The 17593-nt window shown below is 42.3% G+C and overlaps 1 protein-coding gene across 4 annotated transcripts in view; it reads left to right on the forward strand.

The window, feature by feature from the left end:
* Window positions 1-9604: 9604 nt before the first annotated feature.
* tnrc6c1 (trinucleotide repeat containing adaptor 6C1) overlaps window positions 9605-17593 on the forward strand; it is a 32930-nt gene continuing 24941 nt past the window's right edge. For 3 of the 4 annotated variants that reach the window (XM_017040632.2, XM_017040633.2, XM_008329691.3), the window contains exons 1-2: window positions 9605-13192; window positions 13462-13483. In XM_017040632.2, the coding sequence (XP_016896121.1) occupies window positions 13130-13192; window positions 13462-13483 (85 nt within the window). In that variant the 5' untranslated portion in view covers window positions 9605-13129. Of the gene's footprint in view, window positions 13193-13461; window positions 13484-13582; window positions 13736-17593 lie in introns of all 4 variants that reach the window. The other variant, XM_025064218.1, reaches the window with a different exon arrangement.

Raw genomic sequence — 17593 nt, forward strand, 5'->3', positions numbered from 1 at the left:
TGTGTGCAAAAATGTGTGTCTTAATTAAGCCCTGAAGCTCTAAACCGCCGGGTCGATGACAGTGAAGAATCTCAAAGTATCTTAACTTTTTATTACATTAAAATTAAAGTCTGAGGTATTTTATTTGGAAAGGCAATCACTCCTGCCCTCACCTACAAATGATTTACCGTCAAATAATATTAGAAGAGCATCTGCTCAGTATAAAATAATTATATTCCTATTAAATATGTAGCAATTGTAATGTATAATACAGGAAACCTTTTATTGTGTTTTGTTATTCTCACACATATCCATGCCACTCAGTCCACCATTATACCAGTCCGTGGTGCCAAAACCCTCTCTGACCCATTAGGGGGCAGTAATGGCTGAACCGTAGCTATTACATTTTTTTATTTTTTTTTAAGTTAAATTTGATTGTTTAAAATGTGTTGCCATTTATTCATCTTTGAGTTGTGTTCCTCTTTAATCAGGGAGAAAATGAAAAGGCTCTCAGGGATGTAGAAAACCTCACAGTGATGCCGACCAGACACGACGTCTTCTTCTCTCAGTGTCAGGTTTCAAGGCTGTGAATTTCAGGTGTTTTCCAAACGTCCAAACCTCAACCTGCTGAGCTGGTCTCTTACCTGTAAAAAATAAAAAAGGGGAACGTGGCCCATATCTGACTGTTTTCCTCCATATGTGACCCACATCTGAATTTTCAGCTCAGATCCAGTTTGACAGTAATGATCAAATCATACCAGGTTCTTGTCATTTTTATAAAATGCATTTTCTTCAGTTGGTGAATATTCTCATCTCAATTGAATTATTAAAATTCATTTCATTTTTTTTTAAAGTACAGTATCTAACATGCAAATGAAGCTTAATATCTTTTGCTAATGGCTGTTAGCAGTTCTCTGAGAGAAGCCTAATCACATGTGATTTTTTTTATGGGCTGATTTCCATATCTTTAATCTTCTCTGCCCGTTCACCACACACTCATCTGGAATTGGATTAAATCTGGAACAGTGTCATTTCCAACACATATTAAAAGACACAAAACTGTGTGATTGTGTCGCTCGTGTTTCAATCGCCTCAGTCTGGCGATGGCGCTATTCACCTGAGGCCTCCCCTGCCACGCTATCATACGCTACGCTAGTATGCTAATGACGCTCTGCTTACGGTCACCATAATATCATAAAAGTAAAGATGATTAGCACAGAGGCAGCGGTGGAGACAATAACAAACCCTGAGATGTGAACAGTGTACTGTTTTATCAGTGTCAGCCAATGATGTGATTTCTGAAGGAAAATGAAGGAGTAGAAGAAGAAGATAAAGCAAAAAGTAATATGATTCCTCAAATTAAAAAAACCTAAAAAAAAAACAAATGACGAATCACAATTAAAGAATAAAATTTACAGTCTAGTAAAAACAACTCAGAGGGATAGGAGTTGCCAGAAACCCTAAATAGCTACACCTTGCTAGCTAGCTGTATTAGCAGAACGTTAGCTGGTTAGCTGGTTAGCTGGTTAGCTGGTTAGCTGTTGACACCATTAAAAGGATAAAACTTTTAAGAATTTGTCGTGAAGAATCATTTCAAATTAATATTAGATTAAAATATTAAAACAACAACAATAAAATGTGTGTTATGTACTAAACCTCAGTATAAACAATCATAGCATATACAGCATGTCTCTGTGTGTGTGTGTGTGTGTGTGTGTGTGTGTGTGTGTGTGTGTGTGTGTCGTTTCCCCCTGTTTTGTCATGTTGAATGTTGAATGTTTCCCGGGGGGGAGCGGCCGTGACAGCCGTGGAGAGCCGTCCACTCCACTGATATATGTTGGAACACACACACACAGATCACTTCACACACACACACACACGTACACGTTGCCTGGGGCTCTGTCACAGTTCTCCAGAGAGCGTGTTTTCTGTGGTTTTATTGCTGGTATCGACCGTGGCTCTGGCTGAGACGAGGGATCGATCTGTGAACTCCTCACTCCGCACCACACCACGACTCACCACGACAGGAGCACACACACACACACACACACACACACACACACACACACACACACTGGGTTTTGGTTTGGTGAACATTTCACACAGACACTAATTGCAGGTTAGTGAGTGGCAGTTCATTAATGACACCTCCGTTAGAACGTCTGGTTTGTCATTTCACACAGACACTAATTGCAGGTTAGTGAGTGGCAGTTCATTAATGACACCTCCGTTAAAACGTCTGGTTTGTGCAGATTGTCATTGTCTGAAGTTGATGGTAAAATGTTAGTTTTGTGTGTGTGTGTGTGTGTGTGTGTGTGACTTTCTGGTACTTTCCAGAACCTCGTGATCAGCAGCTGACTCATCTTTTGCTCACTGTTTGGTTTAACGTTACCTTCAGTCCTGTTTGGCTGATGACTGACTTCAGTGTGATTGAATGTGATAAACATTTTTACTGCTCATTGTTTTACAGTCTGTTCATTTAGGAACATAAATCACACACACACAGACATGTATATGACCCGTTAAGGAAAATTCATTAACTGTGTGTTTCATGAGCCAGGTTGACTGTCAATGGGAGCCCTGCTGGTCAGTATTGGCATTGCAGCGATATTTTTTTTTTATTAAATACAAAGTCAGTTTTAAGCTCTTTATTAATACAGACACGGACTGTTTAGGTCTGTAGAGATAAAAGTCTCATTTTACAAAAAAAAGATATGAAGTGCTTTGGCTTGTGGTACATGAGACACAGCCACTCTGGGCATTGACGTCGTACGTGCTGCGTGTGCTTTATGAGAAATGTCTTATCCTGAAATCAGAGCTCGTTAAATTGCCAGCTATCTTAACCAGACTCCCAATCACATGCTGTTTTAATCCACTCCATCTCTTCCCCACCATATTGTCTTCCATATTATTTTATTACTTGCCTCTCTCTCTCCCTCTCTCTCTCTCTCTCTCTGGGGAGAGGGCTGAAGGCATTGTGTGCAGCTATGAATGATTCATCTCCCTCTGTGGCGTGTGTGTGTGTGTGTGTGTGTGTGTGCAGACTAGAAAACAAGCAGGAAAAGCGGGAGGAAGGTGCTGTGTGTGTGTGTGTGTGTGCACAGACTAGAAAACAAGCAGGAAAAGTGGGAGGAAGGTGTGTGTGGTGGACACCAACGTCAAGAAGCAGAGACTGTTAAAGAGCAGATCACAGAGGCATCATGGGATTTGAGCTAAATGGTACAAAAAGGACGGGTTTTTTTCTCTCTGTACTTGCCAAAACAGCCACAATATATTTTTGAGCTGTGACAATCATCACTATTTTGAATTAATTTTAATCTGACAGATTCCTTTAAATGAATGTCCTTGTTAGACTTGTGTAGCGCGCTCTCCTCAGGGGGGCGTGTGTTCGACCAATTAGTCAGAAGGAAATCTCCGTCTCTGCTCTTAATTATTTTCTGATCATTTAAATGATGCTTCTGTCCAAGAACTTCAGCCTGGTAACATCTTAACCACGCTGACGGAGAACACGACGCACTCTCCACTTCAAGATGGCAGAAAGAGAGAGAGAGAGAGAGAGAGAGAGAGGCTCTGGAAGCATTGTAGTCTTCCATTATCTAATTTCCCACGACCCAGAATAGATCATCTGCCACATAATTAAGACCTGCTGAATAATTAATTGAACAATAATGCTAATTCATGAATAATATATCTGTTTATGATGTGCGGGGTGGAGGTGGTAGCTGCTGGAGCAGCGCTGACAGGTAGATTGATGCCGAGGCCTAGGTGGGATCTCTCCACTGAGTTGATGTTGTTGACTGCGACGCTGCCCATTTTCATTAGGCCGTCGCTGTTGGTCCTGCGTCTGATGACATATGTATGTGTAATTGACAGTCAAAGGTGCTGACAGATGAGGATGAATCCATCGTTGGGCGTGTAGCATGTGGAGTTTGTCTTAATTATGTGTTGTAAGGGAATGATTGCTGCCTTTTTTTTTTTTTTCATTCACTTCCATTCAGTCATGTGGCGACACGTGAAGAGCACGGCACCAGGAGGGTGGTCTGTACTCTGTACCTGGAGAACCCAGGGCTACTGCACAGAGCACTGTTTATAATCCTTTATGGACTGTGATCCACTGTTGGCCACAATATAATAACAACCTGCTGGGAGATTTTGGCCTGACGACGACTACTAGCTCTAAGCTGTATCCAGGTTTCTAATGCCAATGCTGCATAAATTTAAAAATAAATGTTTCCTTGCTTCTTTTGTCTAATGTTGCTGTGCCAGTTTCCTGTTTCTCTTGTGGAAGTGTGGTATAATTCTGTGACTCATCCACTTTTCCACATTATAATTACATGCAGATGTACATGTTAACTTTCACTAAACAAACTGAGGAACGAGGACACACACGCGCCTGAACACTTTCCCTCCTCAGCCTCCTAAACACTGACACCCTCCTTCTTACCGTAGGAAACCCCAGCCTGCTCTTTTTGATTCTCTCACTAACACAGCAGAACCGGTGACACCCCCAGCCAGTTAGATTACATTTGTGATTAGAGGCGACGGTGAATTATGTCGGAGCTGTTACCTTCCTGAAGCCTCCGGGGGAAATGAGGCAGCGTGCAGCGTTTGTCCCACTGCCACTGACCTTGAAGGTCACTCACAGGAAGGAGACATTCATCACGCTGACGCGTGGACGCTGAGGGGAGAGGACGACAATATAATGTCAGTGTGTGTGTGTGTGTGTGTGTGTGAGAGATCTTCCAATCTAAAGAACTGGACTGACCACACATTCAGTCTGTGTATCTTCTGTGTCCTGTATATATATTTATATTTATATATATAAATATATTTTTTTGGGAGGTGGGTCTGCTCTGTTCATTTCTTTTAGCTCCTAATTGTTGAGTGACTGCCCCTTGTGTCATAGATTAGCAACAAAGCTAGCCAGGAGCTGTGACGCCACAGATAATAAGAGAATGCAGTGTATGTGTCATAGATTAGCAACAAAGCTAGCAGATAATATAGATAATAAGAGAATGCAGTGTGTAAAACGTATTTTAATTCAATAGAATGGCAATAAAACTAACTGTTACAATGAAAGCCATCTTGGCCGTGACCTCAGTGACCCCTGACTTCCTGGGATTCAACTTGAAACAATCTAACCACCAGCTCGTGCTGCAGTACTGAGCCCATTGTTTCTGAAAACCTGAGCCAAATTACATATGCAGATGATTGGCTGTGGTGATCCCTGATGGAGGAAGAGTCTGTATGTGATGATGAAGGTGTTGTATGAATAGACACATCTGTGTGTACGTGTGTGTGTGTGTGTGTGCACTCCTAGTCTCCTGCTCTTGCTGATCATAATCATGATTGGCAGACAAACATTGACTGCAGCCATTGTGAGGCTGAATGTCTGTTTGCTCAGTAGAAAAGACTCATTACCTTTCAGCAGGGTGGTATCTCTGGCCCCCAGGACCTTAATCTCATTCCAAATAAAAATAGACACAATCGTACATAGTTGTTGGAGAGGTGACACTTGCAGTGTTGCCAACCACCTGCCAATCTTCCACCCCACACCCACCCCACAAACTGGGGGAGGAGAGACCTTGGTGGGTACAGCCAGTGATGGGATGCACTGACTTTGAAAGATGATGAAGAGACAGGATCCTGGAGCCTGTCTCTGCGGCGTCGTTCCCTCCCTCTGTTCCTCCTCTGTGGGAGAGAGAGGCTGTGTGTGTGTGTGTGTGTGTTGTTTAGCTGAAAATGAGTTGTGAAGACGGTGCACTGATGATCGTGGAAAGATAGATGGACAGAGGATAAATGATGAACGACAGGATAGAAACAGGACTGAAGACAAATAACACACAGATGATGTGATCTGTCGTTGGTTTAACTGGTGCAGTCCAATCATTCAAATCCATACAGGGACACAGTTACTGAAAATCTGATTAGTGTGAAGTGACACTTCAGCAGCAGCTGCTACTGCTCACCCACACGGCTAACATCTGACATCGACTGTATCTCTGTTAATGCGTGAACTCTTTCTGCATCTGGAGCACAAACACCAGTGTTATATAAAGAGACATCAGTTCAGTCAGTCATTGATCCAATTAATCACTGCCTTTATAATAGGTCATTGATCCAATTAATCACTGCCTTTTAGTAATATTATTATTGTTATCATTATTATTCACTGGTAACTACGAAATGCTCGTGTCTGATCTGACTGCATGAAAAGCAAAGAAATGACTAGAAGTTCAGTTTGCCTTCCATGCACTCATCCATTGCAGCACACTCATCCTTTCCTAGCTACTTGGCATGGTTGCCAGGAGCAACTAAAGGTTAGGTGTCATGCCCAGGGACACATCTGTATGTAAATTATTGAAGGCAGGGATCATACGTCCACAACCTGATGGCTAAAAGATCAATTCTTTGACCTTCTCATTATAGTTGGTTCTCCATTCAGCTGCCATGATGTTCAGAAATAACACAGGTGTTTTAAGCAACAGGCTGGGAGTTCACACACACACACACACGAACACACAGAGAGAGAGAGAGTTTGAAAAAGCACTTGGGCAACAGATTATTTATATCTACATGACACAGAGGCGATCCATCACCATGGTACATGATTAGTGTTTCCACTCCCTTCCTCTCCACCTCTTGCACTCCATCATCGTACAGACTGGATAATTGTGTTATGCTACAGTAATGCACATCTCTGCAGTTGTCCACAGGCTGGAGCTACTGCGTGAGACACACCAGTGACACCTGGTACAGATGGTTCTATAATTGCGGACACACATCGGTGATCATCCTGTTTTGTAATCAGACTCACGGTCATTTCGTGTGGGCTTTTACCATTTCATATTCTCACATTCATTTCCCCATCAGAAGCCACTGGAGGCCCATTCACAGTGAACCTGGTTGGCCTAACGAGGTGCAGACACTGACACTGATTCACTTTCAGCCTTGATAAATTGAGTTGTTAAGTGATGGCCACGTAAGCAAACGGATCATGTTTATTTACTTTCTATCTCAGACTATAACCTGCTTTTATCGTCTGACATCTCACAGAGTTCATCATACAAATTGTTGTCATCAACTGAGCAGAAACCAAGTCCTTTTTTGTCATGCCAGTATCATTTCCTGTTTCTATTGTAAATCACTCGTAGCACTGTCCTTGCATGAATGTCATGAATGATGTCATGCAAGGGGAAATCTAGAATGTGTCTGGGTTGGTTGCTCTGCAGAATAAGAAGTGAGTCTGTACATTATAGTCAGCATGTTTGTAGAAAACAAATAAATAGCAGCTGAATTAATGTTTAATACTGTATACCCTGATATTGCTATTAGCCACAAGCATGATAGTTGCATATTTAGAAGCATATTTGCCGTACCACTGTTGTCTGTTGTCTTAAACCCATGTCAGACACCACACAGTAATTCTTTTAAATTTAATTTTGTGTTAAATGTTTATTTCTTAGTCTGGCTAACGTTTTGGCTTACTCATGAATTGTTTTGAAGATATTTTTAACTTCCAAAATAAAGCAAATAAAGAAGCAGTCCAGCAACTAAAGGTATCGCCATAAAGTGCGCCCTCTGTTGGTAGCCCCCCGTTGTCGCACCACACTAATTGTCACTGGCTGGTTTGTGTGTTGCGCGTACAGCTGTTTACTTTGTGGTGTCGCTGCATATGTGCTGCTGAGGCGGCTGCGCGTTCACGTGTCGAGTGCGCGGGTGCATCAGTGCTGCGAAGCCACGGAAAGAAGGACCGTAGTTGTCATGGAGACGCGAAGGGGCGGGGAGGGAGGCGAGGAGGAAGGGTAGTTTGTTTTGTTATTGAAGGTCACGTGGCAAGGTGAAGCTCCGCCCCACTCCTCACCGACCTTCCTCCCTCCTCCTCCTGTTATCACTAATTCAACCGTCTCGGGCTCCAGCTCCGGTCAGTTACGACAAAATGGCTGCAGAGGCTCCCCCGCTGCCGCCGCCGCGGTCCCGGCGCTTCATGGTAGGATTTATTATTCCGTCCGGTTGCATTCACGGAGCAGTGCGTCTCTACGCAGCTTCACGCTGAAGGAATTACTCGGGCTTTTGGTGGCTGAAAATGGCAGCTGCTGCTGCTGCTGCTGCGAACATATTTTGAGCTCCAGCCTACTTTGACATCAGTGTCGTCTTCTCTGCTTTTATCGGCGGACGTTGCCACAGAGTCCGCCGTTCTGGTGTTTTTTCTTTGAAAGGCAAGCGAACACAGATTCGACTTTAACACGGATACAGTGGCTTTGCTGTGCACAGTGTGTAACTTGAGCGGGTTGCAAATGTTTCAAGGGCAACCCCGTGCCTTTGCAACGTTGACTTGTCGTTATTTTGGAAAAGCAAAAATTGTTGGTTGCAGGCAGCCTGGAGCTGACATGCATCGGCAGACAGACAGAGAATGCAATAACTATAGCTGGTGGTTTGATCCCTGTCCAGGTGCTTTGACCCTGGGTGTCATTATCCATTCTGATGGTCATTTACTGACAAAGTCAGGCATCTGCTGCTGCTGCTGCTGCTGCTGTTGTCCTACATGTAAACAGTAGTGTTTGGAAAGTGGCTTCCTTTTCTGCAGAAGATACAAACATCAAGTTAAGAGCATCATTTCTTGTTTGTTTAAAACGAAAGTATGTCTCTCAGGCTTCACACTGACCTGATGTGCAGCCTCTCTCTTTTATTTTATTTTATTACAATTGTAGTGTGTGCCACGAGCATCAATTCAGTATTGATTGATGCTGTCAACTAGTGGTCAACTTACCTCCTATAGTCCATATAAACACCTTTGTTTACCTTGCTTTTACCTCGTCCAGTGATACTTGTCAGGGTAAGTTTGTACTTGTAGCTGTTTACAAAACTTAGTCTAATTCAGCGTCTAATTCAGCACTGTCCACTTGAAGTGATCAACACATATAAGAAGATTATTAGCATCCATTGCTAAAATGCTATTAATGCTTTTAACAACTTTTTTTAACAACAACTTTTTTTGACATAAGTAATCAATTAGGATTCAGCAGAGTCTAAAATTTCCAATCACATGTCAATCTGACTTTTGCACTGATAGAAGATGCATGGTGACTGTGGTTTCAAAAAGAGGTAAACACTTTCATGGTGTCAAAACCTTATGATATAATAGCATGGTTAAAAAAAACCACCTCTCACTTGTCAACAGAGGTGTGTAGGATGCAGGTTCTGAAAATGTAGTACAGAGTGTATACAGAGTAGAGAAAGCGTGATCATTAAGCTGGACCGTCTCTGAGTTTTGCAGCAGATAATTTGCATATTGACATTTAGACTTTTTACTTTTTTCACCCTTATACTGGCAGCAAATATCTGGGCTGTGAATCACAACTTGGGGCTCAAATACTATGGGGTAAAACTGGCTTCAAAACCAGGCCATTATGGTGGATGAGGGAGGGATGCTAATAATTTATCCTTGATATTGTATTCTTTTGCAGGTGACAAAAAAAAAGCAAACGTATATTTAAATTTGCCAATTAAGTGAAGTAGCTTCTTTTTGATAATTCATTTTTGTTCCTTCTGAAACCAGTATTGAACTTTCAGTTACCTTTGTTGTAGTTTTAGTTGTTGTATTGAACTTTCAGTTACCTTTGTTGTTGTTTTTTTTCAGGCTGGTTCTTTCCTTCCTTACCATAAACTAGAAGTATAAAAACCTAAAGTGATCTGTTTGTACAATTCTAGGCCGGTTGACAACAACTGATAATTCACAACATCGATCAACAGACTAACCACAACTTTTTAGTTTTTATTATTCCCCTGGTTTCATGACCTCATTTAGTCAAGACAGTGTGCCACAACATTAAGGGCCATCACTGGTGTTAATGTTGTGTTGCTTCCTGTGCCACCATGGAGACAGCCCTCACTGCTGCTGCAGCCTGACATCCTGCAGTGGCACACACTCTTTATGAAGACAGCAGTGTGTGTAGCCCGGGAGTGCCTGCACCCGTGTGCATGCGAGGGCAGGTTGACGTAAGCTTTGAGGCCTGCTGGTTTTTACTGATGTGTTAGAGTCCCTAAATTGGGTCTGGGTCTGGCAAGGGATGAAGTGGCGGTGCCTGTCAGGGGAGAGAAGGGGGTGGGGGTATTTTCTGTTCCTGCCAGGTCAGGGGCCCCAGTCAGCACTGATGCCTCTGAAAGAGGCAGTGTGTGTAGAGGCGCCAAAAGGGGGCTTGATAACAAAAACAGGCCACTAAATACAGTGATTACTATACAGCTGAGGTCATAGTCTTTCTTTCAGAATGAAAACTCTCAATTGGCCTTTACCTACCGGTGAGGCAGTGGGACCAGGTAGCGTCCTCTGACTTGGTGTGTTGTTGGGTTCCATTGATCGGCTGATTAGTGAGGCTCCTCTGTGAAAGTGATGAGCTTGCTGTTAGTGAAAAGGAGGATTTTTGCGCTTTTTGTCAGTTCTGCTCCAAAACTAGTTTCACTTAGCCAGAGATTGTTTTTTTGTGTGTGTGTGTTTCGGGCAGGTAGAAGTTGACGTCCTTATTGTCAGTTCCTCTGTTTGCCTGTAGGACTGGGGTGATGTAGGGAATGTGCTGCAGTCAGTTTTTCTAAAGGTACGAGGCATAGAAGACAAACGTGGTAAACGTTTTTTCAGTCCAAACCCCAGATGTGTTACATAGCGTTGGTTACTGTTTGCTCGTCTTTTGCTTGACTCAGAGCGTATTAACATAACCACACTGAGAATAGCTTCAGGTACTTAAGGGACTGCAATCCTCTTTGTAGGGCACAAGGACTTTGTCAGTGCTTAGCTAGCAGTTTTTAACCTTCACACAAATGTACAATCCTTCTGACAAGTTTTCCTTAGGTTTTCCTGTTTGGTTGTTTCAGCGCTGACATACAAAGCAATGTAAGAGATATTTTTAGTACTATTTCAGAACCACATTGCCCAAATGTGTTAGTGTTCAGACAAAAAGAATGGGCCTCCACATCCTACCATAGCTGCGGTGGCTGCTGCTGTGGTTGCTAACAGTCACTCTCCCAAAGGGCTTGACGTGCTCTTGTTTTGGTTGTCAAGGGATTCCTGGCTCGGTGCCCAGACACTCTCTGCTCGCCGCCTTTTCCCTGACAAACTAAAACAAAAAGTCTGCCCCAGTAACCGCAGCACCTTTGTCTTCACCTCTTTATTCCGGTGCGTTAAGATATTTCCACCTTGGTATGAATGTTAGCAACTCCTCCAGACTTTTTGTTTTGAATCTTCTCTATTGTCATTTGAGCGAGTGTCTAGATCTAACAGGGACACGGCGCTGTAATCCTGTTGTTCTGGCAGGACGCAGTAATTCCACAACACAGCTGAGCTAATTGGTCATGGGTGCGTCTTTCATGTTGACAGTCTCCAAGCCTCCCTGGTGCACGCCGATGCACATGGTCACGCTCAGGCTGCATCCACAAAACCGATGTATGATGTAGTCAGATGTGTCTTTTCTTTAACCTGGATCCCGTAATAGCTAGCCCTTACCACTAGGCCTTGGAAACAGTCAAATTGAGCCTCGGATTCCTGGATCACAGAATAAGTACTCTATACAGCTTAGTTACTCACCGTACTCGGTAGACAGGTATATTTTGTATATTCAAATATACAAATATAAAAAGTTCCATGTTCTGCCTGTTCAACCATTGTCGTGCTCGAGGACGAACTTTGTTCAGGTCAGAGGCCAGCAGCAGTTCACATTAACTGATGCATCTCTGTTTCCCCCTGGTCCTTCATAATGCAAGCCCAGTGATTCCTTTGAAAGGAGCAGCACTGGCTATATATAGACTGGCAGCTGCAGCAGCAGCAGCAGCAGCAGCAGCAGCAGCATGCTCTATATCAGGCTGTTGGAGGTAAAAGCTGGTAGAAAGGCCCAGACTGGCAGCAGGGTTTCTGTGTCAAATCAAATTGCCTCCACTTGATCACAGACCAACAGCATTGGTTGGTGTTTGGAGCTCCTTTTCCCGAGTCTGTACTGTAGTCAGTTCTTGAATGAGCAACCCTAACTCAGGTTTATTTTTTATTTTTAAAACTTTTTTTTTTGGTATAGCACTGATTTTTGTATATATATTTTGGCTTGAAAAATAAAAACTTAAATGTGTAATTTGTTTTTAATCGTTAATAGATCAGACATACATTTTGCAGAAGATAGATCCAGAACATTGCTTCAGACATTGGATCATCCAATCACAGCCTGGCTACGACAACCTCACTTACTTTTACAGATTTTGTCATGTCACACCTTGTCGTTTACTATCTCGGGAATCAGACTTATGGGAAAAGTGTGAAGCAGTGGAAGGCCTGCTTCCATCCTGAAGCATCTCTGTTCGATTCCAACTGGTCAGAATTAAAAGGTTGAGTTGCGTCAGGAAGGGCATTTGGGGTTTAAAAAAAAACCTTATTCTAACTAAGAACCAAGACTGTAATTTGTCAGTCCATTAATGGAGTTGAACATTTTGAATGTGAATTGTTTTTACCTGGACTGTTTTCTCTGTTGTTACTAATGGCTAATAGCTTGGCATCACAGTGATAATAGGTCGCAGTTTTTTACACATCATCTGTATTTTGTGGCCATTTTCATTACTTGTGCCACATTGCAATATCACTTGCTTAATGGGAAGCTTCAATTTGTAGGAGCACTTTCTCATTCAGGTTCTGTCCTCCCTCTCAGTATTTTTTAATTCCCTTATTGAACCTCCACAACCAGACGCAATGCCCACAGCTGCAGTCTGCCTCCACCTGACTGCCCACCAGCGCCTCAGGGAGCACTTGTTGCCAAGCAGTGACATAGAACTCTGTTCCCTGCAGAACGGTTGAAAAAAACTGATGCTTCAATGTTCAATTTTACCTCAAGGATTAAAAAAACATATATCCCTATGTTTTATATTTAAACTTGATTTTTATTTAACCATTATTTATCACCTTAAAAACTCAGAGCTCTGTTCACAGAAGGCCCCAAAACAAACAGTGTTTTTAAATTCACAGTAGACACAGGAACTGTTTCTGTGGGTATTAATACTGAGATCTAGTGACCAATTTTATACTGCCTGACGTTTCTGATGTAATATAACGTAGTGTTTCCTAATTGTTCTGTGCTTTTCAGCTGTTAGAAGAAGCAACTAAACACGAGAAGAGAATCATTTGATGGAAGATAAGAAAAAGAAAAAGCCAGAAGAGAAGAAAAAGAAAGAAGTCACTCAGAAAAAGGTAAACATCACATGACAACACACTGTTTGGTCACTGTTTGTGTGTTTCAATTCTAATAACTATCCTAATTATGTATATCTAGAGGCTTTCGAAATTAATGTTTTTACTCACAATAATAATTTTGTCCAGTTAGAAGGCATGTTCACACATGTGAAGTCATACTTTTTCATATTTGGTTTTTGACGTTTTTTTTGGATTAGTCACGAGTCCAAACAGCTGTGAAAGACACAGACTTTTTTTGGTAATATTTGTTTTTTTCCTTCTTTCAGGCTACAGAACAGACTACCAAAGGTGAGTTATTGAGTTTCTTGTCATTTCCTCTTTTTGGGTACTTTTCCTGCCACTAAGACTTATTTCCCCTTGTTACACTTCTGTCTCGTTTGTATATAGAGCATATACACCACCTAAACTGAGAGTATTAGCACCAAGCAGGTGGTCCTGAAAAGACACCAGGTGTCCATATATGGCTAATAAGAACCACTGGGATCTTGCAGCTGCTCCACAAGTCTTCCCATGACTCCCCAATGATTCTTCAGGCGGAGGGTAAAGATGAGGAGGGATATCGGAGATTAAAACAAAAAACAGAGCAAAATACCTCCTCATGCTTCTATGAAAAAAAAAAACCCAGTAAGGCGGTAAAGTTAGCACAGGAACAGATCCCCGTGTTGAGGCCGAGAGAGCAGATGGTTGAGGGACTTAACGGACTTTTGAAGGGACAGGCGGGCAGGGATGATCTGATTAGAACAACTGGCTGGAATCAACAGATTAGCTTTGCTGTATGCTGATGTCAGCAGAAGAACGAGGTGTGATTTGACGGTGACTGTGTGATGTCACAGTAAGTTTTGTGGTTGAACTAAACCTAGTGGTTGCACCTGGTTATTGGTTGGTGTGAGGTTTAATTCCAAACTTGGTGAAAAAAAAAAGGTGTGAGGTTTAATTCCAAACTTGGTGGAAAAAAAAAAGTGGTCTCTGTAGTGGACCTACGTTGTTATGAACTCTGTCATTGAGGGTCAGTGTTCTGATGGGTCTCTCTCTCTCTCTCTCCCTCCCTAAAGACTGAGTTAATGAGACTGTACTGTCAGGGACCCTCCCCCCCCGCCCTCCCTGTAGTCACCTCCCCCCATCAGTTTGCTGCCCTAATGAATGTGATCTGGGCTCAGTGCGGTGTTGTGCTCCTCCACCTTGTGTTGTCGTGCTGGATTGACCTACATACCAGACTTTTCTCTCCACATTCAAACCAGGCTGATTTCTGTACACCTGATCTCTGGGCTTCTGTTCGTACCTCCCAATAATTCACTGTGACCTTTGCACTTTTTATTTCCTCGTTCTTGACAGTTCAGTAGTCGGGGTTTGCACTGTTAGTGTTGCTCTGCCTTTCCACTGGGATTTCAGCCGTTGTAAAATAATGTGAATAAAATCCAAATAAAAGAAATACTAAATATAGTATTTTATATTATTATTATTTCTTAGATATATATTATATTATTATTATATTAGATAAAATTAGCAAAAATGTTATTTTAAATCTATATGTTGCTTTAAAATCTTTAAAAACAAACAAACTGAAAAACAACTGTGCCAATCGACTAAGAAAACCAGATTGTGTCTGATTCTAATGTCAAGTGCACTGGGAACTAATTAGGAGAACAAGGCCAGCATGGAGGCTGAATGAGTAGACATCCATACACATGAGATTTCCTGGAAGTCATGGACACCATAGTAACCCCGTGCCACCTTCTGTCAGGTCTAACGTAGAAACCCACCCTGGTGTCAACAGAGTGAAGGTGCAGCAGTGGAAAAAAAATGATAAAGCAGATGAATGTGGAGCGTACAACAAGAAGACGGAGTGAAGAGCTCTGACGACGCGTTATATTAGTGCTCAGTTCAGTGAGGTGAGGTGTTTGCTGAAACTCCGTGAAAATTCCCTCCAGTTTCCTGTTTGCCGGCACATCTGTGTGGGGCCCTTTTCAGGACATTTCTCCTGGCTCATTTCTAGTCACACACACACACAGGGACACACACAGACACGTGCAGACCCACACACACTCCCAAAACTCACTTCCTCACTGACCTAATTCCACAAGCAAACATAAGTGGAATATAAACATTCAGTGCCCCGGCAAACACACGACTTTAATACTAACAAATACCGCACAGCCTTACTCTTGTCCTTTACGCCCACTAAAACAATTTAAATGTCAAAATTTTGGTGTTCGTACTACCAAACAACTCTCTGGAATTCTGCTAAGTAGGAATGTCCTGCTTTGCGGTTTGTGTGTGCGAAAAGGAAAACAGCCTAATGACATGCTTTTATTGTGAAAGATAAAGTATTTTGAAGTAATTAAAAAACAACTCTTTGTGTGTTGCCGGTTTAAAATATATACGTATTTAAAATTTTTTCTTCAGAACTCAGTTCATCTTGGCCTAAATTCAACAAGATGCTGAACACAGTCCTCGGAGTTGAGTTCACGCCTCAGGGGTCACCGCGCTGTTCGTGCTGTTCAACTCTCTGCCTCTCACGGAGGGCAGGGCGACGTTCGTATACACCGCAATAAAGGATAGCGTTATTATAAAGGAGTGTTGCGGCAGTAATTTCATAACAGATTAATTTGCTGTTTCACATTCCCTTAATTACGCCCCGTGCATTGTGCTGGAGAATTATAAATTGCCGTAGCAGAAAGCGGGGGCGCGTAGCCGTGTGCTGCCCTGTCACCACCACCACCATCTCTTCTGCATGTCTTATCCCACAATGAACCGTTTAAGTAGCTGCAGAGGCAGCGATGATTAACTAGGTTTTAAAAAGCAACGGAGGTAAGGACTTGATTGTGCCACTGTGGGAGGCTGCACATAAATGACGCTCCTGAGTTTAAATGTACAGTCAGAGTATTATTTTTTTAAATTATTGTTGACAGCAAAATGACAGGGTACAGCATTAATTAAACCAGCTTTGTTCAACTGCAGCCTTGACAGCTCCATGTCTGCAGATGACAGGTGGAAGTTGACATTGTGTTAAAAAATTTGGCAAATACCGCAGTCAATTTCTCTCTTCCTGTTACTTGTGCAGTCAGATATGAAGTGCTTTTAATTAGACTTGAATCACGTCTTACGAGGGAGGATTTTTTTTTCCCTCTTAACTACAGTGTCATATTTATTCACTTATAATTAAGCTTTTTAATCTCCCATTTTAAATCCCAGAGGAGGAAGGAGATGGAGAACACTGAAGACATGTCTTCCACTCTCACATTCGTCCTGATTATAGTCTCCCTCGTCTCCAAATTAAATCACATCTGACGCTGATGTAAAAATGTTTCAAAACCTCCTCTGGTTTTTACTAAAACTCTACAACAGGAGGCCGAGCACCACTGCAGACTGTGGGTCATTTGATCAGCAGACTCAAAATGACTGGCATGAAATACTAATGGAACAGTTCCTAGGATTAGAGTTCATCCAAGTCACAGGGTCACAACCTTGGTATTTTTAAAGTTTTTTTTGTTAAATTTTTAAGCTTTTATGTCTAATATTTGCAACTAAAATACATCTGGATATTCAGAAATGCAGTGTTCAGATATTTTCGATATGCAACAAAGTAGTAAATTACATTAGTAAGAATTGGCCCCTGACTGTACAGAGTAGAGTGAATGGAGATTTTAAAGGTGAAGCAGAGAAATGTTTCTTTACTAATATTAATAAAAAAAGAAGTTAAAAACAGGGTTGGACCTGGTTTGTTAATGGTAGTATTACTATTTTAGGACCTGATCTCTTCCTCCTTCTCCTTCTCTCTTGTTTTTGCTCACTCACTTTCTCTTTCCTCTCTCGTTCCTCCTCTTCTCTTCTCTCTGATTGGCTGACGCAGGAGCCAGCCAGCGAGTCCCCCTCCCCCATCTTCCAGATAAATCTACGTCACACATCAGAGAGTCCCAACTGTATAACGATTGGCTCCATAACTATTTTTATACACTGAGGCAGAACCACAAAGTCCTTTTTATTTTACAGGGGAGTCGCCTCTTAAAAGTCAGCAGGAGGTTGGGTTTAGGCAGGAGTGTGTGCTTCTGCTGCCTGTAACACACACAGTACGGCAGGATAATGACATGTGAGGGCGAACGAAGAAAGAGAAACCGTCACAAACACATTTACGCAGGAAGACCAGATTGCAGTCACACAAGCCGCAGAGCATCAGTTCATTAAAAAAAAAAACATGCCACTGACAGACAGAAGGATACACAGAGAAATGAGGAAGACAAACAGTCATGATGTGTGTGTGAACATGTCTGTTAGTATTTACATGGCCGTGTGAATGTATGTTCCACAACACCATCCTGTCCTCTCCCCTCAGCGTGGGCCTCAGCATTACATAACTCTTTGTTTTTCCCTCAGCCGGGCTGGCCGCAAATGTGCAAGTTA

This window comes from Cynoglossus semilaevis, chromosome 17, assembly GCF_000523025.1.
Source record: "Cynoglossus semilaevis isolate Cse_v1.0 chromosome 17, Cse_v1.0, whole genome shotgun sequence".
NCBI lineage: Eukaryota > Metazoa > Chordata > Actinopteri > Pleuronectiformes > Cynoglossidae > Cynoglossus > Cynoglossus semilaevis.